The 25,017-nt window shown below is 38.1% G+C and overlaps 1 protein-coding gene across 4 annotated transcripts in view; it reads right to left on the minus strand.

Annotated features, from left to right (window-relative positions):
* The window catches only part of PCBD2 (pterin-4 alpha-carbinolamine dehydratase 2), a 53,398-nt gene extending 29,852 nt beyond the window's left edge, over window positions 1-23,546 (minus strand). The window contains exons 1-2 of one of the 4 annotated variants that reach the window (XM_072629903.1): window positions 22,576-23,005; window positions 13,605-13,736 (exon numbers count right to left, since the gene is read on the minus strand). In XM_072629903.1, the coding sequence (XP_072486004.1) occupies window positions 13,605-13,736; window positions 22,576-22,674 (231 nt within the window). In that variant the 5' untranslated portion in view covers window positions 22,675-23,005. Of the gene's footprint in view, window positions 1-8,585; window positions 8,637-9,778; window positions 9,815-13,604; window positions 13,737-22,575 lie in introns of those variants that run through there. The other 3 variants (XM_072629905.1, XM_072629904.1, XM_072629902.1) reach the window with 3 other exon arrangements.
* Between the last annotated feature and the right edge of the window lie 1,471 nt (window positions 23,547-25,017).

Below are 25,017 nucleotides of genomic sequence, written 5' to 3' on the forward strand. Positions count from 1 at the left end.
TACATTTCACATAGAAATAGATTTGGGAGCTATCAAACATTTCCTTAAGTACTGTTGCTGTCTTCTCCTTATTTGGAAGATAATGGAGAAAATCATCCAAAAGCTGACATTAAAATGTCTGTCCCACTTCAATACTGTAATCAATGTCTTGAATTTACTCTACCTCTATGCCATGGCTAGGGAAAATCTGATCAATTCAAACACCTCATCATTCTCAACATCTAATCACAAAACTGCAAGCGTGTGCTTCAGCTCAATTAAACCTCTTACTAAACCAGATTCTGTCTATAGAATGACTTTAAAGCAATACTTCTTTAAGTCTGTTATAATTTCCCCAAAATGCATCAGATACCTATTTAATCTGTACATTCAGATAAACAAATATCAAAGAAATCAGTCAAAGGATGGCAGGATCATAACAGAGCTTCTATAACGTTACATTAAAAGAAAAAGGAAGCAAAGTAAAATAACCACAATTAATAGAATCTAAAGATAAGACTTTGTACTAGGTAATTCTGCTTAACTGAAATAGGTTCCTATACATGACACTTTTGTAAGAGTTACAGGACTCCACTAAGAGGTCTGCCTGGCAATAAGACTTGAAAAGAGCTTTATTTTGTATGTGTTAAATGTCATGGCAAAAATAGTCTGAGAGTCCTACAGCCTTCTACTAAATAGTATACTAGAGTTGCACCAAGACTGATGGCTTCCATCACAAGCATAATCAATGTTCTAAGTCTTGCACTTACAGTACTAACAATTTAAAATTCTACTCCTCATGTAATGTCATCAGATGTACACAACAGACATGGAATGTTTAATTTTACCTAGTAGAAAAGAGTCTAGCCTTTGTTTGTGTCAAGAATCACTTCTCAAAATAATAACTGTAAAGGAAATAAAGTATACTGAAATAAATGTCATTTTTCCCTACCCAAATTCACACCTTGAAAACTAGCCACAGACCACATGTTAAAAATCAAATCCCTGCTCTAAGAAATGGGAAGGTAGAAACCAGTGGGAGAGAAAGGTCTTTATACAATTTGCTGAAAACTGAAATATGAAAAACAACGATGTTACTCTCAAAGGTATTGACAGGGATTGTCCATGGTATTTAACAGTCCTACAAATATTTAGGTGGCAGCCTTTACCAGCTGACTCTGTGTACAATACTGGATGCTGCGGGAGAGACAAAATGTGTGTGTGTGTGTGTGTGTGTGTGTATCAGATTTCTTTCTTCAAGACGCTCCACAACATAATAATACAAAAGCAATACAAAAGATGGCCTAAAGCAGTGTTATTAAGCTACAAATGAATGATGCCAACAATAAGAGCTAATAAGTTCAGAAGATAGAGATATGACTATAAATTGTGCTGCTGAAGAGGAAAGAGCACAAACAATGTGAACCAAGATATATACAGAAGAAAGTAAGTAAAACTGGCTCAAAAAGAAGGTTCGGATGAGTAGGAAATAAGGCTAAAAATATGGGCTGAGGTCAAATGGTGAAGGGACTTGAATATTAGGTTAAGAAGTCTGGACTTTCTCCTAACAAAAAAAAAAAAGGAGCCACTGAGGGATTCTAAGCAGGGTAGTGACACTATGAAAACATTCTATAAGGAGATTAATTTAGTAATCAATGTAGAACGAGTCAGGGAAAGTCTGGGAAGTGTGGGACCAGACTAGGATAACAGAAACGGGGACTGGAAAAGAAAAAGATGTTCATGTAAGAGCTTCAATAGATCCATGATCTCCTCAATCTACTCCCTGGATCCCCACTCTCACAACCCAGATCCTCATGACCACCACAGATCCCTGCTCCCAGGTCCCTCAGATCCCCATCCCAATCTCCCAGATATCCCACCTACATCCCTGCACCCCACTCACAGAATCCCACCAGTTCACAACTTCTCAAAAAGAATAATTGATAATACAAGAATAGACTTAATAACTAAATGAGGAAATACAACAGGATTCTGAGGTTTGGTAGCCCAATGATGAAAATATGAAAAACAGGAAGAAACAAGTTTGGATCAAAAATGGAAAGGACTGGCGGAGCCAAGATGATGGAGTAGAAAGACGCACATACACATAGCTCCGAACCCACAACCCATAAAACAAATACAAAGAAGTAACTCACGGCGAATTCTGCACCCAGAGGGCGCAGAACATTGGAGCGAGGGAGATTTCTGTTCCGGAGAGACCTGCAAACCTCTTGCAAAAGGTCCTTCACGCTGCGGACTGGGCGCCGGGACTGGGAGCTGAGTGCAGCCCTGCCGCGGCCGCGGCTCCGAGAGGAAAAGATCCGAGCAGGCTTCGGGGACGGGATCTCCAGCGGCCACGCGGGTCCCTCCACCCACAGAGGGACCTGCAAACCTCTCGCAAAAGGTCCGTCGCTCTGCAGACGCCGAGCCCAGCCCAGACCTGCCGTGGCCACGGCACCAAGAGGTACAGATCCAAGCAGGCTTCAGAGACGGGATCTCCAGCGGCCGCACAAGTCCCTCCACCCACAGGTGATGGGGGTTGGTGAGAGAGTCTCTTTGGCTAGTCGAGAGGGGAGTGGGGTGCCCCCATAATTCAGGCCCCCCTGGGAGGTAGAAGCTGAGAGGCAGCTGCAGACCAGGGCTCCCCAAGTGGGCGGGAGCCTGAATCCATTGTGGAAGGTCTGTGCATAAACCCCCTGAGGGAACTGAGCCTGAGAGGCGGCCCTGCCCTGACCTGACCACCTGAACTTAATCTCACACTGAATAGCAGCCCTGACCCCGCCAAAAGCCCTAAGGCTGGAAGCAGCATTTGAATCTCAGTCCCCAAATGCTGGCTGGGAGGATCAGGAGGCGAGGTGGGTGTGAGGAGAATATTCAGAGGTCAAGTCACTGGCTGGGAAAATGCCCAGAAAAGGGAAAAGAAATAAGACTATAGAAGGCTACTTTCTTGGTGAACAGGCATTTCCTCCCTTCCTTTCTGATGAGGAAGAACAATGCTTACCATCAGGCAAAGACACAGAAATCAAGGCTTCTGTGTCCCAGCCCACCCAATGGGCTCAGGCCATGGAAGAGCTCAAAAAGAATTTTGAAAATCAAGTTAGAGAGGTAGAGGAAAAGCTGGGAAGAGAAATGAGAGACATGAAGTCAAAGCATGAACAGCAGATCAGCTCCCTGCTAAAGGAGACCCAAAAAAATGTTGAAGAAAATAACACCTTGAAAACTAGCCTAACTCAATTGGCAAAAGAGGTTCAAAAAGCCAATGAGGAGAAGAATGCTTTCAAAAGCAGAATTAGCCAAACGGAAAAGGAGGTTCAAAAGCTCACTGAAGAAAATAGTTCTTTCAAAATTAGAATGGAACAGATGGAGGCTAATGACTTTATGAGAAACCAAGAAATCACAAAACAAAACAAAAGGAATGAAAAAATGGAAGATAATGTGAAATATCTCATTGGAAAAACAACTGACCTGGAAAATAGATCCAGGAGAGACAATTTAAAAATTTTGGGACTACCTGAAAGCCATGATCAAAAGAAGAGCCTAGACATCATCTTTCATGAAATTATCAAGGAAAACTGCCCTGAGATTCTAGAACCAGAGGGCAAAATAAATATTCAAGGAATCCACAGAACACCACCTGAAAGAGATCCAAAAAGAGAAACTCATAGGAACATTGTGGCCAAATTCCAGAGTTCCCAGGTCAAGGAGAAAATATTGCAAGCAGCTAGAAAGAAACAATTCAAGTATTGTGGAAATACAATCAGGATCACACAAGATCTAGCAGCCTCTACATTAAGGGATCGAAGGGCATGGAATAGGATATTCCAGAAGTCAAAGGAACTAGGTCTAAAACCAAGAATCACCTACCCAGCAAAACTGAGTATAATACTTCAGGGGAAAAATTGGTCTTTCAATGAAATAGAGGATTTTCAAGCATTCTTGATGAAAAGACCAGAGCTGAAAAGAAAATTTGACTTTCAAACACAAGAATGAAGAGAACCATGAAAAGGTGAACAGCAAAGAGAAGTCATAAGGGACTTACTAAAGTTGAACTGTTTACATTCCAACATGGAAAGACAATATTTGTAACTCTTGAAACATTTCAGTATCTGGATACTGGGTGGGATTACACACACACACATGCACACACGCACACATACATAGAGACAGAGTGCACAGAGTGAATTGAAGAGGATGGACTCATATCTTAAAAAAAAAATGAAATCAAGCAGTGAGAGAGAAATATATTGGGAGGAGAAAGGGAGAAATTGAATGGGGCAAATTATCTCTCATAAAAGAGGCAAGCAAAAGACTCATTAGTGGAGGGATAAAGAGGGGAGCTGAGAGAAAAACATGAAGTCTACTCTCATCACATTCCACTAAAGGAAAGAATAAAATGCACACTGATTTTGGTAGGAAAACCTATCTCACAATACAGGAAAGTGGGGGATAAGGGGATAAGCAGGGTGGGGGGGATGATAGAAGGGAGGGCATGGGGAGGAGAGTGCAATTTGAGGTCGACACTCATGGGAAGGGATAGGATTAAAGAGAATAGAAGTAATGGGGGACAGGATAGGATGGAGGGAAATATAGTTAGTCCTATACAACACAACTATTATGGAAGTCATTTGCAAAACTACACAGATTTGGCCTATATTGAATTGCTTGCCTTCCAAAGGGAAGGGGTGGAGAGGGAGGGAGGTAAAGAAGTTGGAACTCAAAGTGTTAGGATCAACTGTCGAGTAATGTTCTTGCCACTAGGAAATAAGAAACACAGGTAAAGGGGTATAGAAAGCTATCTGGCCCTACAGGACAAAAGAGAAGACAGAGACAAGGGCAGAGAAGGATGATAGAAGAGAGAGCAGATTGGTCATAGGGGCAATTAGAATGCTTGGTGTTTGGGGGGGGAGGGGATAAAAGGGGAGAAAATTTGTAACCCAAAATTTTGTGAAAATAAATGTTAAAAGTTAAATAAATAAATTTAATTTTAAAAAAAATGGAAAGGACTCCATTTTAGAAATGCTGAGTTTGAGGTTATAGTGCCGATTTTCCAAAAGGCAGAGTACCCCAGAAGAGCTTCCCACTTGTCAAAGCCCCTTCCCATCTCTTGTATATCCCACCATACCTATCCAATCATAAGTCCCATAATTCTCAATAAATATTCTCCACTTCGATCAGACCAATATCCTCACTATCTTTTGGCTTCAATACTCTCAATTTTCATCTATGCATTTTTACTAATGGTATTTCCCTGCTCAGGAACACTACTTCTCCAAATTTTATTTATCTCTTAAAGTGCAGCTCTAAGCCTACCTCCTGAAGGATGCTTTCCTTGATAAGTTCAACCCATATTAACCTTTCAACTCATTCATGATCACCCCTAGAATACACTTCCATGTATTGTGCTTTTTGCTATCTGCTTTTATCTTACCGTTGTATTAGCGATTCTTTCCTATATCCTGACTCCCCAACAATATGGCCTTCAAAGTAGGTGCTAATTTTATGGGAAACTCAGTTCAGGTCTATCAGGTCAACAAGTATAAAAACCACAACTTCGTTTGGTTTTGCATTTGAACCCTGAGCCTTGTGTCAGAAGACCCTGATTCAAATCCTCACTCTAAGTCATTCCACATTTTTGTGCCTAAGTTTCCTCATCTGTAAGTATCTTTACTGCTTACCTAAAAGGTATGTGAGGAAAGCCCCTGGTAAGCAGTAAAACAGTGAATGTGTTGCCTTTGCATCATCAGCACCAGCACTAGTTATAACATGACAGCAGCACAGGGGATCACAATGACAATATGTTGCTTTTGGATACAGGGTTAAATGGATTGGGTTGAGGCATCTGCTGCATGTCTATATTCCTAGTTTACTTATCGCATTATATTTGTATAGTCAGGTTGAAGATATTATGGCAAGGTGGCTCAGTTATATATACTTTGCTGGATGTCAATACAGTCACACAATGGAGATTCATTAGCAATGTTTGCTGATTAGATAGGACTGGTTTCACAATACAAGTAAAGGACAGATGATTACTCAATAGCAGTAAATGAGTAACTCCTAAATTAATATAGTTTGGGGTTTTTTTGTAGGAGAGAACTCATGGAAAAGTGATCCAATATGAATCCAATATGGACACATAGCAGATCTTCTAAACAGGTTTCACTGTAACATAATATAAGAAATATTGTGGTTATCAAGAAATCCTGGGTTTTATTTCCCTATCTCAATTTCTCTACTTCTAAAAATTGCCTGCTACAGTATATTACAATAGCCTACTAGTGGATCCACCAGCCTTAAGTCTCTCCCCACTCCAAACTATCCTCCATTTTGCCACCTAAAGTGCACTTCAGATCATGTCACACACACCCTTACTCAAAAAACTCCAGTGAACCTCTAGCATCAAATACAAAATCCTGTTTGGCATTCAAAGTTCTTCACAAACTGGCCTCCTCCTATCCTTCCAGTCTTCTTACACCTTGCTTCCTGCCATGTACTGTTCAGTCCAGGGACACAGAACTCCTTGATGTCCCATGAAACAAGACATTCCATCTCTAACCTCTGGGCGTTTACTCTGGTGCCTAGAATGTTCTCCTTTGTTTCTACTTTCGAGCTTCCCTGACTGTTTTTATGTCCCAACTAAAATCCCATCCTCTACATTTCACAACTCTCTTTAATTCTACTGCCTTCCCTCTTTTAAGTATTTTCTATTTGCCCTCTATACAGCTGGTTTGTACTCATTTGCTTGCCTGCTGTCTCCACCACCAGACTGTGAGCTCAAATACAGGGACAGACTGTCTTTTGCCTCTTTTTGTATCCCCAGTATGTAGCTCAGTGCTTGGTATATAGTAGGTGTTTAACAAATGTTTATTTACTACCTGATTAATATTTGTCTATCTGACCTGCCACAGGAAGGCATAGTGAGAACAAACATTCACAAAATACTATTTCCTTGAAGGGGTAAGAGAAAGTGCTAGTAATTTATCACTATTGGAGAACAAGAAAAGCCAAGTCCATTATATATATCTACTAAGCTGTAAGGATACAAATACAAACAAAGAAACAATCCCTCCTAACAAAGAGCTTACTTTGGGACTTCTAGTCTCTGCTTTAGAGCAGAAAAAACAAGGCAGCCCCTCAGCCTCTTAAAAAAAAGGGATGATGTCTTTCACCACAGAGGATCTTGCTGAATTACCTGTTATTTATGTTGGTGTTCTGAAACAGACAAAAAGCAAATAACTAGATTCAAATATACTTAAACCTTTTCCAAAACTCCGACTGTGTAAGTCAGCAGAGGAGCTAGTGCAATAGAACAAATTTGAAATAGAACTGAAAAGAACAAGGAAGAAATTAATTTTTATTTAAGTTCTCTATTAATAGACTATTTTCTGTAAATAATGGGCCTATATTTTAAATTCACATTAAACAAACTTACACAGCACAAGCAATGCAGTGCCTGAGCAATATAACTCAAGAACTATTTTTCTTGTCACTTAAATTTAAGGTAACTAATTTGTGACTGCATTATACCAAGCTAATCTCATCTACAATTTCTTACAAATTTAAACCATTCACACTAAAGTTTCTTATTAAAGATAGCAATTTACATAAATGAAATTTATGTCCATACATTTCATAAACATTTCTTGATCTTACAATAATTATGGTACTCATATGATAACATCTGTTGATATTCATAGTCTCTAAAACCTGGCACAGATTTAACCCACATAATTTTCCATGCATCAAGTACATTATCTGTAAAAAGCAATAAAAAGCAATGAATGCATTAATCACACAATATCATCTGTGATGCATAAATCTGAAATATCTTTCACGTCAACTCAACTGCTTTTTATTTTTTACACACCTGATTTTACACCATCTGTAAAAGGGCAAGACAAAGACCACTGAGGAAATTATACTTCATGACTGCTGGACTTCTACTAAATACTCAGACTAAATCCTGTAAACAGAAGATTTACAACACAACTAAGAAAAAATGATGCAGTTAAAAGTCCATTTTTATTAAAGAACAGTATAATGACCACAACAATTTCACACTGCAGTTGGGTTTCATATTTGCATTTCTGGCACCTGTTTTACATTTCCCAAAGTCTATCCAATGCATATGTTTTTGAAAGTACACGTCAGATCTACATCTTGAGTAGTATATAAACAAGGTAGAGTAAAATGAATAAAAATGACAATGCTTTTAGCCTTCATTTCTTCCTGAATACTACCATTCCCTCGAGAACACAGACACTGATACACCAAACTCCAGCTGTGGAGCTCCAGATGGGTCCTACAGAACCTAAGAGTCCCACCGGAGTCTCAGAATAATAGTTCACCAATGTACCTACCAGCCTGAAGTCTACCGTGAGGTCCTAGAGGGAATATGGAGGAGTGGAGGAAAATGACGGGACTTCTCTTAAATTCTGGCTAAAATCATATTACTTCTCAAACTTACGCAAGTTACTGATAATGTCTCTCACATGTTCTATATACCTATCACATTTTGGTTATGTGGACTATATGAAAAAAATTAATATAAATTTTCAAAAAAGAAAAAATTTAATATATACACTAAAACAGTAATAAAAATCTACCTTTTCACTAACGACAGGACAATAGGTAGTGTCATATTCCACAACAGTTTCCTAGGGGGACAAAAAAGAATGGGATAATAGTATCTGCCAAAGCACAAATATTCATTTTATTTGGTACACACAGATATGCTAAACTATATAATATGCATAATGATGCTTTACAAGGCATGAGGTAAGTGCTCCTTAGATAGAATTTTACACTTAATGTCTCACCAATCCTTTTTTGTGTTTTAGAATTTCTAGTAGAATGTCATACATATTCTATATATGGTTTCTCATATCAAAGAGATATTTTACACATACGAAATAAGGCCAAAACATAAACATCAAGTCAATTCTGATAACTGTTTCAGAGCTGTCTACTACTTTTAAAGACTACCAACTTTTAAGATGTTAATTACCAGCTTCCCATAGTATTAGCTTCTCAAAATGTTGCTGTGAAAAGGTAGCCACTTTCAACCTTTTTAAATCCATGCCCATTAAAATTTTTCCAATATATACTCCCTGCAGTTGCTAATCACCTAAAAGTAGATTTATATGATAACTACAGGGCTTTATCCTTTATATATTTCTAGATGACCAGAAAATCCTAACTCATTTACAAAAGCCAAGCACCTTTGGGACCAGGCATTCTAAGCATTTCAATTGCTAGTTACCATGTCATCAGATCACAATGTTTTATTTTTATTATAGCATACTATGCTCTTCACTGTTCTCAAAATACAGTATAATTTTTTGCAATTCATTGCTCTAGTACTAACGGCAAAGGCTAAGAGGAGCTCCTTAAAGTACAATGACTACTCAACACATCTATAACTGACACTTAGATTCAAGTTTGTCCTCATCTGGTCTTCAAAGTGAATGCAGAGCCTTTAAAAATAATCACATCAGAGACCGCAACTTCCAGACAGAAAACCAAATCCTTATGAACTATCAAAAATTATCTTTAAAAATAGTTTTTAAGAGAATTACAAACTATTAGCAACAGTATTAAAGAATGCTCCAAATCACTAATAATAAGGGGAATTCAAAGGAAAACAGCTCTGAAGTTTCACTTCACATTAAGCAAATTGGCAGAAATGGCAAAGACTGGAAATCCACTACTGCCTCACTGGTGGGGCTACAAATCAGTACACCCATTTTGGAAAACAATTTGAAAATATTCAAATACAGTGCAAATAAAATGCCCATACCTTTTGACCCAGAGATTCCATTACTAGGCTTATACCCCAAGGAGGCTATTGATAAAAACAAAGTTCTTGTTTATGCCAAAATATTTTCAGAAGCAGTTTTTGTAACATCATGATATCAAAGAATCACTAATAAAAATAGACACCTGTTGACTGGGGGATGATTGAACAAACTGTGGCACATGAATGCAGTGGAATTACCATTATGCTATAAAAAATGACAAATGTGATATAAATACAGAGAAGCATAGAAAGATTTATAAGAACTAATGCAGAGTGAAGTAAGCAGAGCCAAGAATAAAAATGTACGTAGTCACTACACCAACGTAAATAGAAAGAACCACCACAAAAAAATACAGATCAGAAGTGAATGTTGCAAAATTACAAAGAATAAGCATAATTCAAATGAAGAAGTATGAGAAGAGAACTTCACCCCATTCCTTTGCAGAGGGAGAAGGTCCATACTTGTTGTACAATTACACACATTTTCAGACTTTTTCTACGTATCAATTAGCTATGTTGACTTTTTTTCCTATTTCTTTTTTTGTCTTTAAAAAATATTTGTTATATGAGATAGCTGTCTGGAAAGGGGAAAGGTACTAGAGGAAAGTATGATGATATCAAAAAACAAAAGACATCAATAAAAATTTATTTTCAAAAAAAATTCTCCAAGATACTAATAATAAGAAAAATACAAATCAAAATAATTCTAAAGTTTCACCACACCCAGCAAATTGGCTAAGATGAAAAAAGATGGAAATAAGTAATGTTGCAGGGGTACTGGAAAGACACCCACATAACATACTGCTGATACAGCTGTGAAGTAGTACAACCATTTGTAAAATAAATTGAAATTATGCAAGTAGCTAAAATGTCTATACCCTTTGACTCAAACAGACCCCAAAAATATCCCAAGCAGGTCACTGATTAAAAAAAAGGCTTCATTTACTGTACACTGAAATATTCATAACTGAACTTTTTATGGTAGCAAAGAACAAAATAGATACCTATTGACTGGGGAATGCTTGAATTGTGGAACATGAATGAATTGGAATATTACCGTGCTAGAAGAAATAACAAATGTAAACAAATAAGAAACATGGAAAGACTTACATGAACTAACGCAGAGTGAAGTGAGTAGAGGTGAGAAAACAATGTACACAATGAACACAACAATGTAAATGAAGAGAAAAATCACCACAAAACAACGAAAAAAGAAAGATGTAAAATTTTAAATAATAAATTTGGCCCCAAGGAAGTGATGAGAAAAGATATCACCTCCTATCCTTTGTAGAGGTGGGAGGCCCATAGTATATGAACACTCAATATACTGTCAGATTTTTTCAATGTATTGATCAGCTTTGCTAATTTTTTTCCTTTCCTTCCTCTTTCTTTTCTTAAAAAAAAAAAAATTATTATAAGGGATAGCTTTTGGGGAGCAGGCAGGAGAAGTACAGGGGCAAATTTATGCAATGTAAAAAAAAATCAATAAAATTTTATTTTAAAAAATTGATCCAAAATATTGTTCAAAACCTTAGTAGTCAGAAAGCTAAATGCAATTTTATTTTGTAACCCATTTATCTTAATGGTATAGGAAAATAATACTATCATATAGATGTAAAAATTTAAGTATCAAAAATGCTTAAGGTACAGGGGCTTGATGGTTCCTAATTAACCTGAAAAAAAAGTTTTGTTGTTGAAAATGTTTCTAAAATATTCGTCTAGTTTTCGGCCTTTTAGCCAGTATATTCTACATAACAATCATTTTTTGCAAAGCCCTGAAGTCAATATTCTGGACATCAGTTATCACTGCAGAATCCCATATGCATACAAAGTGTAAGACAGAGATGCTAACACCAAGATGTACCGTTGAAGTTTGTTTATTGTTAAAGCCAACTTCTTTACCAAATCTCTGATCTTGATTTGGATTCTTGGAATTTGCCTCTTCTTCCTAAAAATTCAGTGAAGAAAAGGATTCTGGCTAATTAAATGTTCCACTCCCTTGGATTCTGGTTAAATGAAGTTTTACTTTCTTTTTTTCCTTCAGGGTTTTGGTTTTTGTGGTGGTGGTGGTGGTGGATTTTTAAAGCTTAGCACAAGCTAAAGAACTATGGAAAAGCAGTAACTTACCAACAGACATCTTGGGTCACAATCCTCAAATGCACTGTCACAGGATCAAGTCTATTCAAAACTCTTCATGGTACAAGTACATGCAAAAGCCAAAAAACTTTGAAAACACAATGCCCAACTCCTAATTTACTGCTGATGAACTGCTCCTGGTGACCAGATGCCAAGTTCCATGACAGTGAAAAACATTCACGATAACATGAATTAGTAGTAACTTCAAGGGGTAAGTCTCACACCAAAAAGTCAAGAGTAAGACACAATTAAGATCTCCATCATAGCTTATCCAAACAGGCTGTAATAACCAGGAAAATGAGATGGGGGAGGGGCCAAGAATACAGTAAGAGTATACCTTTAAAGCAGGTATCACTAACTAGCATCCTCATCAAGAACATTTTTTCTTACCTATTTTTACCTGGTGGCATTAGGAATTATATTAAGTGACTTAAATGAATGAAGTCCTTGGCCTCTTACACAAATATTTTTATTTGTTTTGTGTTAGAAAGACATAAAAGTAACTGAATATATATGTAATAGATTTCATAACATAACAGTATCGATTCTCTCTTTTGTGAGCTGAGTCAAAGGATATCGTGAGCATTATACATACAAAGAGGAAAAAAAGCAAAAATTGTCTCAAAAATCATAATAATAATGGTAATAGTGGCTTACATTTATATAGCCTTACTATGTACCAGGTACTATGCTAAGAACAGTATCTGATATGACAGGAGACAGACACTATCATTTCCATTTTACAGATGCAAATAGAGGTTAAGTGATTTGTCCAGGGTCACACAGCTAGTATGAACTAAATTTGAATTCAGGTCTTCCTGACTCCAAGCCCATTACTTTTATACCCTGTATCATCTAACTGCCAAATAAAAAGTTAAAGAACTGCTCAAGGTAGAGTTTTTGAGCTTGGAAGGACAAGGGAACTCTAATACCAAAAAAACCTGGAAGAAGATTAAGAGATGGTAAAGGAACAATTACATGGAGGGAAATTTGAGCAAATAGGAAAAGTAGATTACAGGATGGATAATAAGAAACAATGGAAGTAAAGAACTCAGATGAGTCTAGCATGGGGTTTTGAAGAAGAGATCTTGACTCAGGATGGAGAACATGGGAGGCCGGCCAACTAGGCCCAAAGCCTAACCAATCAGCTATTTGCATTCACTCTGTATATATTCTACATTTACTTATCTATGAGGACAGCAATGGTTTTAAATTTTTATCTTTGTATATCCAATACTTAGTACACTGTCTGGCACTTAGGAAGCCCTTAATAAATGCTTGATAAACGAATGAGCTGAGAAGGAATACAATGTTTTCAGTCTACAAAAATGCCAACAAGTCAGTGACAAATGAGATTAAGGAAGGAACACAGCCTCCAAAAAAGATCAAAACTTTGGAAAGTAGGTTAAATAAGAGCCAGCTCTTCCACACTCCTTGTGATCTGAATTATCTCCCCAACTTGACTCTCTATTGCTGCTCCTTGTTTCCTACTAGGAATCCTACTGGATGGATCGTCCAAGAGAACTGACCCAGCACAGTTTTGGCTTTCATACTAACTTAAAGACTAATTTTGACTCGTTCCCCAAGAGGAGATTTCCCAATTACATCCCCACCAGTATATGTTGTGAAGACCAACAGCATTTGAAATATTCACAGTGCAAGATGACAAAAATATAACACCTAAACTTACCTGATTAAAATTTTTGAAACAAAATTCTTTATATAGAGCATCTCTTTCGCTTAATTCTGACCATCCTGCAGCTTTGAGGTCACATATAACTTGATTCCTTTCTTCTGTTGTTAACCAATGAGACTCTGCCGACTAATAAGAGAGAAGAAATATAACCAAATGAGAAACTGGCTATGCCTTTAATTTACCAGTCAAATTTATAGCACTTTGTATTGACATTATACGAAAGTTTTATTTAAAGATTCATGTTCAGTCAAACTAAGAAGCTTTAAAAATAATAATATCAAACATGAACCACTCCCCAATTGATAAATGGTCAAAAGATATGACCAGGCAGTTTTTCAATGAAGAAATCAAAATTATATATAGTCTTTAAATCACTACTGATTACAGAAATGAAAATTTAAACCATTTTGAGATATTAACTTAACACCTATCAGATTGGCTAAAATGACAGAAAGAGAGAACAACAAATGTTGGAGGGGATGGGGAAAAACTGGAACACTAATTCATGGTTGGTGGAACTGTGAACTAATCCAACCATTTTGGAAAGCAATCTGGAATTATGCCCAGAGTTACAGCAATACCACTGTTAGATCTGTTTCCCAGAGTGATGAGGGGAACAGGAAAAGAACTTATATATTCTAAAATATTTACAAAAGCTCTTTTTGTAGTGGCAAAGAACTGGAAATTAAGGGGATGCCCATCAGTTGGGGAATGGTTGAATAAGTTGTAGCACATGATTGTAATGGACTGCTACTGTGCCATAAGAAATGATGAGACGGTTGATTTTCATGGGGAGAATTGCATGAAACAAAGAAGAGTGAAATGAGCAGAACCAAGAGAATGTTGTAAATAGTAACAGCAATATTGTTCAAAGAACAACTTTGAATGACTATGTCATTTTGAGTATCATAAATATTCAAATCAACTTCAAAGGATCCATGAAGGAAGATGCTATCCACATCTAGAGAAAGAACTGGTAAACAGAAGGGCAAGGAGGGAGGGAGAAAAAAAGTTTAAGTATAGAGAAGAGAACAAAAGAAAACTTAAAGCGAAGCACAGAAAAGCACAGTGACTGAAAACGATATGTAGTATCTATTACATAGTTTTTCAAAAAAAGTAAACAGTGTGAAATGGAAATTCATAGGTTTATCTTGAATCCTTTTTTTATGTTGTGCGGTATATGTGGAAATGTTCTTTTTTAATCTTATTGTACTGTAGTTCAAAATACATAAAAATTTAAAAAAAGAAAATAACAGTATTCTCTAATACATAAAAGGATACTCTTATGCATGAAAATAATTCTTAGTAATTTGCTCTTTCACAAGCATTCAGCACTACTTCCCAAAAAGTATATGGGCCAAAAGCAAGATGAATTCATATGTGATTTATCTTTCAAATAGGCAAACTAAGTATTCCATGATAGGACACAATTTCAAGGGACACAAAAGACCCTCCTACTCAAAAAAATTCTTCTTCTACTGACTCATTGATGAGTGATATTTCACAACTGAGTCTCTTCCTTTAAATTCAGACCTGCTAAATTCCTATCACTCATTTATACCTTAACAAGAATGTCTCCTATTCTTCCTCAAAGCAAGTTGATAAGGGAAACATATATATGTTCTAGAAGGTGGGACAGAAGGGGATTTATCAATAAAAACAATATGACACTAAGGACACAAAGTTCCACCATTTGATTTGATGTTAAAGGTGCTGCTTTTTGTGGCAGCAAAGGACTAGAAGCAAAGTAAATGATCTTTGACTGGGAAAAAGCTAAACACATTGTGGTTGCAAGAATGAAACAGAACATCCCTGTGCTGTGTGAAATGACAAACACAATGAATACATAAAAGCATGGAAAAACACATAAAATGGTGCAAAATGACTAAGTAGAGCTAGGGTAACAATGTATACAAGGACGACAATGATGAAACTGGAAAGAACAACCACAACAAACTGAACATCACAAAATTATACAAAACAAGCTGGCCCTGAAGAAGAGTTCTGCTAAGGTATCTCTCCCTGTCCCGATCTTGTGTAGAGGTAGGAGTCCACAGATGTGTCCCAATAGAAAGTGATATTTGTGCAATGTGTTGATTGGTTTGCTGAATTTTGTTTTCTCTTCTTGTTTCTGAAAAACTTCTGTTATAAGGGCTCACTCTCTAAGAGGGGGCAGAAAATAAAAGTTATCAATAAAAATGGATTTTTATTTATTTTAAAGATACTGAAAAATGTTACAAAAAGATGCAAGTAGGAAGTGGCTGAAACCTAAATCAGGGTCTTTCAGAAGTTACCTGTTTACTTTATAAAAGTATTACCCATAGCATATCCATTCTCATCAAAATACATGCTCAATTTTTTTTCCCAGAGTGGGGATGAATGTACTTTGTATATTGCCACTCAATTTTGAGAAACCACCTGGGACCAAGAATCAGAGATCCCTCCCTCTAGCTGGATACCTTACAGACATCTCAAAATCAACAGGTTAAAACAGAATTTATGATCTTTCCTTAGAAATCCTCCTCTCTTTCCAATTTCCTTTTCTTGTCCAGAGCACCACGATTCTCCCAGTCATCCAGGTCAGCGGTGTCAAACATGCCCCAACCAGATTAAAATATAATTGGAAAATAGTAATATAAAAATATAATAGAACATGGATGACATTAATATGTGGTTTTCTGAGTAAATATGCAGCCCTCATGCATAAGGGACCCTTATGTATAGACTAGTGGCCCCTGTTTCTATTTGAGTTTTGATATCCCTGATGCCAGCTCCCAAACCCTGTATCATTTTCACCTCCTCTCTTACAGAACTCATGCCACATATCCAATCTGTTGAAAAGTATTATTTTTTCTTCCTCCACAACACCTCTCATTTATGTCCCCTCCTTTCCACTCATCCTGCCACCACCTTGGTGCAGGTCCTTATCAACTCAGACCTAAACTACTACACTAAGCACACTGGTTGGTCTCCCTGCCTCAAGCCTCTCCCAACTCCTGTCCATCCTCCACTCAGCTGCCAAAGTGAGCTTCCTAAAGCACAGGTCTCACCATGTCACTCCCTTAGTCAAAAACTAGTGGTGTCCTATTAACTCAAGGATCAAATAAAAAATCCTGTATTTAGCTTTGAAAATCCTTGACAACCTAGCCCTTTCCTCTCTTTCCAGTCATCTTACACTTTACTCCCCTCCACACAATCTACAAATCTATTACATGGACATTTCTTGTAGACAACATTTCATCTCCCATCTACAGTTCTCATGCCTGCAATGTTCTCATTCCTCACTTCTGCCTTCTGGATTCTCTGACTTCCTTTTACATTCAGCTTGAATCCCACCTTCTGCAAAAGGTCTTTCCCAGTCACCCCCTCCCTTCCACTGCTAGTGACTTCTCTCTGACATTACCTTCCATTTTCACTACATATGTGTGTATGTGTATATACACATATATATACATAGATGTGTTGTACACACATAATTGTTTGCATATTGTCTCCCCCATCAAGATGTGAGTTCCCTGAAAGCAGTGATTTTATTTTTGCCACTTTCTGACTTCCCAGAATTCAGCTCAATCCCTGGCAGGCAGTAATTTTGTTAACTGACTTACAAGATTTTCTCCATCTAAAGCTAAAAGGGTCACAATTCAAGCACAGCCACAGCAGCAGTAGTATGCATGGTAACAAACCTGCCACTTCTCCAAATATTGAGCAATTATTTTTATTAGAGAACATGAGAGGCAGTCATGACAGAGTGAAGAGGACCAGCCTTCACAAAGTCTGGAACTAAAAGTTCTGTCTCTGATTTACTGTCAGAAGAGGAAGTTAAGTAATTACTTAACTTTTCCTTCTTAGAAGAAAGTAGTAGTAATAAGTTCTGAATTCACAGACCTTTTGTTTTATCACAGCTAACAAGCCACAGTACTACAAACAAATGATGTAGGTGGCACAAGTTCATCATTCATGCACAATACCTGAAGTATCTATGATTTCCTGCAGTGAGTTCCCCTCCCATTGAAGCACTCTGCAAAGATTTACTAGCAGGTCTTTACGACTTACTATGACCAAAAAAATTCACCACTCACTGGCCAACCACCAAGTGTGTGCATCTCTAGATTTAGCCAACCTAGTCCTTACACAAAAGCTATAAAGTGAAGCTGTAAAAGCATACTCAGAGCCTTTCCAACTTGAAGTTTTTTAAATATTAGAGCTTATACTCCACTAGAATAGCCTTTGAGTTCCCAACGTCCTCTCCATGCCCAATGAAACACCAGAGGAGGTAAACAATATAGCAACTGTAAATACTTTAACAATGTCACCTAGATGGGATAAGAACTCATTGAAAAAAAACTGCTGGAAAAACTGGAAAATAGTGTGGTGGAAAATGGGCATAGACCAATGCCTGACACAGCACACCATAATAAAGTCCAAATTGGTACACGATCTAGGTGTAAAGGCTGATACTATAAACAAATTAAGGGAGGAAGGGATAGTGTATTTGTCAGATTTATGGAGAATGGAGAAATTTATGACCAAACAATATAGAGAACATTATGAAATACAAAATGGATAATTTTAACTACATTAAGTTGAAAAGTTTTTCCACAAAGCCAAAGCAACAAAGATTAGGAGGAAAGCAGAAAACCAGGAAAGAATTTTTACAACTAGTGTCTGTGAAAAAGGACCCATTTCTAAAATATATAGTGAACTGAGTCACATTTACAAGAATACAAGCTATTCCCCACTTGATAAATGGTCAGAGGATATGACCAGGCAGTTTTCAGAGGAAGAAATTAAAGCCATCTATAGTCATATGAAAAAATGCTCTAAATCACTATTGATTAGAGAAATGTAAATCAAAACAACTCTGAGGTACCACATCATGCCTGTCAGATTGGTTAACATGACAGAACAGGAAAATGATAAATGTTGGAGAAGATGTAGGAGAGCTGGAACACTAATTCATTGCTGGTGGAGCTGTGAGTCAATCCAAACATTCTGGAGAGCAATTTGGAACTATGTGCTATAAAAATGTGCATATCTTGACTCAGCAATAGCGCGTCTAGGTCTATATCCCAAAGAGATCATAAAATGAGAAAAGGACCCACATGTACAAAAATACTTATAGCAGCTCTTTTTGTGGTGGTCAAGAAATGGAAATTGAGGGGATGCTCATCAACTGGGGAATGGCTAAACAAGTCATGTATATGAATGTGGTGGAATACTGTTGTGCTATAAGAAATGATGAACAGGCAGACTTCAGAAAAACCTGGAAAGACTTATATATGAACTGATGCTGAGTGAAGTGAGCAGAATCAGGAGAACATTATACACAGTAACAGTTACAGTGTGCAAGGACTGTTTCTGATAGACTTAGCCCTTCACAGTAATGCAAGGACCTAAAATATTTCCAAAGAACTCATGATGCAAAATGCCATCCATAACCAGAGAAAAAACTATGGGGAGGGAACATAGAAGGAAGCAGACTATTTTCTCCTTTGCTATGTTTTTTTTGTTGTTTTTCTCACGGTTTCTCCCATTCACTTTAATTCTTTTATGCAATATGAATAATGTGAAAACGTATTTAATAGGAATGTATGTATAGAACCCATATGAGATTGCATGCTGTCTTAGGGAGGGAGGAGTAAATTTGAAACTTATGGAAGTGATTGTTGAAAACTGAAAACAAATAAATTAATAAATCTGGGGAAAAAAATGTCACCTGGAAAAAATTAATACAGAAAACAATACATGGGTTCTTACCTGAGACGTTTCAACTAAATAGTACACTTAAATGATATATTGTGATGGGTCTGTTCTTTTTCTTTTTACAACACAATTCACCCAGGTCTTTTCATCCTGTCTACTTCTTATGTCCACCTGCAAATTCTCTAGAAGGCGCCCACCCACTCTTATAACTGCATGGATACCAATGAAGTATGAGAACTGTTCATCAGTTATCCTTTGCTTTAGTGTAGGTACATGACTGAGTCACCTCCTTTTCTGGTTATACCTCTCTGCCAAGACATCCTCTACAATCACTTCTGCACAATTCTTTCTGATTGAGGCACACACACACACGTATATGTATATACATATGCATACATATACATACATATCTCAGAAATATATATATACATCAGATATATAACAGATTGATAGAGAGATAGATCTGATGATATAATGAAGCTTTTTCTCCACTACCGTACTCATCTTTGTTACAATTTAGATGGCTTACAATTTAAGTTAGTTGTAGACTGTGGCATTCCATGACTAGGAGCATTAAGTATTCACAGAAAAATTTTTGTTGTTCAGTCATTTCAGTCACAGCAAAGTTGCTGGAACAGTTTGCTATTTCCTTCTCTAGTTCATTTTACAGATGAAAAAACTGAGGGAAACAGGGCTAAGTGACTTGCCCAGGATCACTCAGCTAGTAAATATCTGAGGTTATATTTGAACTCAGGAAGAAGAGCCTTTCTACCTCTAAGCCCAGAGCTCTCTCCACTGCACTACCCAGCTGCCCCTCACAGAACAACACAGATTAAAAGCCAGCCAGTGTTTCAAAAGCAAACATTAAAGCATTATATAAGGTGGGGGACTATTAATGTAAAACACTGCATAAGATGTAAGAGTTGATTAATAAGTCACTTAGTTTTGCTGAAGTAGGTTCTTTTCCTCTTTTTAATTCTTTTTCATAAAAGAGAGTTCTCTAGGAGGGGGACAGGAGAGGACCGTATGTATTATGAAATGTAGGTATTTTAAAAAGAAAAGCCATTAATAATTTTTAAAAAGCAACTGTACAACTGGAAACAAAGTAGATATTCCACTGACTGTGGAATGGCTAAATAAACTGGTATGTGAATGTAACGGAATATTATTATCCTAGAAGAACCAATTAATATAGAGAAGTATAGAAAGACTTACGTGAACATTGATACAAAGCAAAATAAGCACAGCCAGGAAAACAATATACACAATGATTACAACAACGTAAATGGAATGAACAACCACAAAATAACAAAGAATTGCAAAATTAAAAAGAACAAGCTTGAGCTCAAAGAAAAGAATCTCCCCGCTCCTTTGTGGAAATGAGAGGATGGACAGGTGAGAGCCCTACATATAATGTCAATTCTTTTTTATGTATTCATCTGTTTGCATGTTTTCTCCCCCATATTTATATCTAATGACTGTGAGCTCCTTGGGAGCAGGGACTGTCATTTTCTGTTCTTTGTATCTTCAAAGCTTAGCACAGTGCCCGGCACACAGTAGGCACCTAATAAACGTTTGCTGACTGACTGGAAGGGCAAAGACACTGAAAGGCATCTAGACAATGAGAAACAAGTTATCCACAAAAATCTATGTCTTTTAAAGGACCATGCATCCCTCTCCTCCTCTTCAATTCTAGGCCCAATTCATCATTTATCTAGTACCTATCTAGTTTACTTTATAACATAGTCTAGACAAGAGGAATTCTTCACACATGTGTTTTTTCCTAAGACAGTTATGCCAATCTCTCTTGAGACACTATGGATCTTATTTAGTGACCAGCACACAATTATCTCCAAACAGGAGCATCTCATACATAATAACAATAACTCCAGAGAATCCCTCTTCCATGTGGACTCTATGTGGGACATTCTCTGTGACAGTGGAAAGCATTTGTGTCCCTATTTTACTCTTCAAATGAAATGAATACTCCAAGAATCATCAAAGTTCTCACTGTTTTAACACGTTTTAAGGAATCATATAATTTTAACAGGCATTAAACATGTCAAACATGCAGGAGGCATGTTGGTATTTTGTTCTACATAATGGAATGCTCTTTTTTATAATCAACAAGCAATAAACACGATGGTATACTGCATTCTCTACCCTTCTGTTGGCTATGGAGAAACAGTTTGCTGAATACTCTGTAAAAGAGCACAAGGTCTGCAACGTCTAAGTTATTTTTCACCACTAGGTGGTGGTATAAGTTAAAGTCTGGTTTGGGGAACAATTGTTTAACTGAGTAAAAGGAAAAACTTTAAGAACAGCTTTAGATAACTGAAAGTACATTGACAGGAAGGGGATGGATGGATGGATGGATGGATGGATGGATGGATGGATGGATGGATGGATGGATGGATGGATGGATGGATGGATGGATGGATGGATGGATGGACGGACAGACAGATGGAAGGACATATACATATAAATGTGTGTATATGTGTAAGCATAAGTGTATATGTATATATCTCTTAAACAATATTCACATTAACCCTCAAATGATGCTAAAAAAAAAACCCACAAGTGAACTGAACCACACTGAATAACCAATCACTAATGTCAAATACGTAGACGGACTCACAGAAAGTAACTGCTTTTATAAGGCACGGATTTTCACACAGAACTTTCTAATTCGTAACGTTCTACATCAACTGAGGTATAACACTGATAAACTGGTCATAAAACGGGCATAAAACTGATAAAAATCTTAAGTATGTTCGGAAACAGTTTCACAGCAAGTGCTCCGATCCTCCCGAACCTACATGAACCGGACTTCCAAAGCTCCTCCAACTTAGTTACGGAGAGGGGGCTGGCGGGTCGGGTCTCTCTGGGGAGCCAGCAGACCTGGACAAATCAGTCCTGACCTGACCGCAGTAACTGACGGGGACGGGGAACGTGGGACGTAAGCGGCCCTAGCGGCCCAGCCCCGGGCGCAGGAGTCACACCCAGCTCTCCGCTCACTCCCAGGCCGGCCAACTCTGACCCCAGCCCCGACCCGCAGGCTAACAGGGGCGGCGCTTCCCGCGCCTGACACGCGGACTCTGCGGAAGGGAACCCGGACTGGACTCCCGGAGGACTTCGGGGAAGATAGGGCCCGCCCTCCGGACGCCCCGGCCCCGCCCCGGACTGCCCGCGCCCGCACCTCGAGCGAGCTCCCCCGGAGCCCGGAGGCCGCCCGCCCGCCCTCGCTGCCGCACTCACGCACCATGACTAAGAGGCTCCAGCAGCCGCCCGGAGAGAACCGCGGCGGCCGAAGGAGCGCGGGGAGAAGCCGGCCCCGGAGTCCCAGCGCCGCCGCCGACATAGGCTCGCACAGCGCGGCCCCGCCCCGAGGCGGCCACCGGGCTGCCTGAGCCGCGGCGCCCGCAGCCCTGGCCCCCAACGCCACGCTCAGCCCCGCAGCCCACCCTCCGGGAGCCCCAGCGGCTCTCCCGCTGCCGGGTCCGCCCCGGCTGAGCCCTGGTTTCCTGGGCCGCTCCGACCAAGAGGCCCCGGCGGGCGGCGGGCCTGGCGGCGGGAGAGCTAAACAAGGCCCCTTCGGGGGCTGGGACCATGCACGGAAATAACTTTATTGGCAGCGGAGGAAGCAGCAGCTCTCCCCAGCAGCGAAGTCTGCGCTGTGGGCCGAGCGCGCCCGTCTGCGGCCCCCGCTGCACCTGCGCAGTGCCCCGGCTGCCTGTCCGGAGCGGCAGGAATGCGCCTTCTCGCAACTCTTCTCCTACCTGCACCCCGCGCTGGGCCCTAGAAAAACTACTTAAGGATTCGATTTGGGCTCGTTAATGTCATCTAGGGTCCCGCCAAAAAAGCTTTGAACTATTTTGTGTATATTCATTATTCTCTTTATTCCATGTGTACTTTTATAAAATTATATACTATACTCACATAATTATATAAACATGTTTCTATAAAATATATACATATATAGAATTACGTTTATGTTATATACCACATATACTGATAGAAAAACGATATTCTGGATATTTGTACTTATTCTCTTTATTTGTGTATATAAGGAATCTATACTTTTTTACGTGGTGTGAAATCTGGCATATTCTATTTATTGGTAAAGACATTGTGCCTGACAGTTTAAATTCCTTATTTTAACTCTAAATTCTACGTAAAGAGGTCATTCTTACCACAAAATTAAATTAAGCTAAAATAAAATGCTTTGCATTTTTTAATCAAATGGTTCCCCAAATATTCAGTCAGACATTTTAGATAATTGCTTAAATTTTTCCTAATCTATACACCCTTCTAAAAGTCCCTCTCTCCCTTTCCCCGTCCCCCTCCCTGTCTTAAATCTTAATCTTACAAACCCTTGTAAATGTCCCTCTCCCCTCTCCACGAATCCAGAAGACATCTACACCCTTCCAGGTATATACATTGTTTCCTCTTCAAATAAGAGTAAGGTTGCAACATTAGCAGCCCTCCACCCCTATCTGCTTCCTCTCTATTACCTTTTCTTACCCAGTTTTAGTTTTTTAGAATCATGGGATCATACACAACTCAGCCCCAACCTTTCTTTCAAAATATTCTAGTAATGATGACAGTTTCAAGAATACTTACAACATTTTCGTATATAAGATGTAAAAAAGTTTGACCTTAATGAGTGCCTTATAATTAGTCTAATGTTTTCCTTATATTTCTTCTGGATTTTTTATATCGAATTTTCCATTGAGTTTTTTTGTCACAAATACCTGAAAGTCAGTTCATCAAACATCCATTTTTTTTTTATTCAGAATTATACTCAACTTTGCTAGGTAAATTATTCTTGGTCGCAACCTCAGGTCTTACGTTCTTTGAAATGTGTTCCAAGACCTACAGTGTTGGGTTTTGTTTTTTTTTTACTGTAAAAGCTGCTAGGTCTTGTGAAATCCTGACTATTTATGCAGTATTTAAATTGGCTTTTTCTTGTTGCTCTCAATATTTTCTCCCTAGTTTGGGAGTTTTGAGTCTTGTCTATAACATTCTTGTAAGTTTTCCTCCTGTGATCTCTTTCAGGTGAAGAGTAGATTTTTTTTTTCTATTTCTACTTTACCCTCTTGTTCTAGAACTAAAGGGCAATTTTCCTTAATAGTTTCTTGTAATATTGTATCCAGATTCGTTTTTTGATAATAAATTTCAGTTTGTCCAACAATTCTTATGTTTTCTCTCTTGATCAGTTCTTTTTCTAATGAGATGTTTCAGATTCTCTTGTTTTTTTTCTAGTTTTATTATTTCTTGCTGTCTTACAATATCATTCCTTTTGCCCAATTCTAGTTTTCAAAAAGTTATTTTCTTAAGATTTTGGACCTCTTTTTCCAGCTGGTTAACTTTATTTTCATAATTTTCTTGGATTGCTTTTTTTCCCTAATTTTTTCTTTATCTCTTTTATTTTTTTAAATTCCTTTTTAAGTTCTTCCAAGAACTCTTTTTGGGCTCGTAGCCATTTGACATTACTCTTTACAGTAGGAGTGGCCTTTTTTGCCACATTAATCCTCCTCTGAAAATGAACCCAGATATTAGTTTACACCATGGTTGGTTTTTGTCCTTCGTCTTCAAAGAGGACCAAAATGACATCACCATTGTAAAGTGAAATTTCAGTGTGTCCAACTGTGGCTGATCAGACCAATATGAGCTCAGAATGCTCTACCACAGATAGTCCGTA

The sequence above is a fragment of the Notamacropus eugenii genome, chromosome 1 (assembly GCF_028372415.1).
Source record: "Notamacropus eugenii isolate mMacEug1 chromosome 1, mMacEug1.pri_v2, whole genome shotgun sequence".
In the NCBI taxonomy this organism is placed as follows: domain Eukaryota; kingdom Metazoa; phylum Chordata; class Mammalia; order Diprotodontia; family Macropodidae; genus Notamacropus; species Notamacropus eugenii.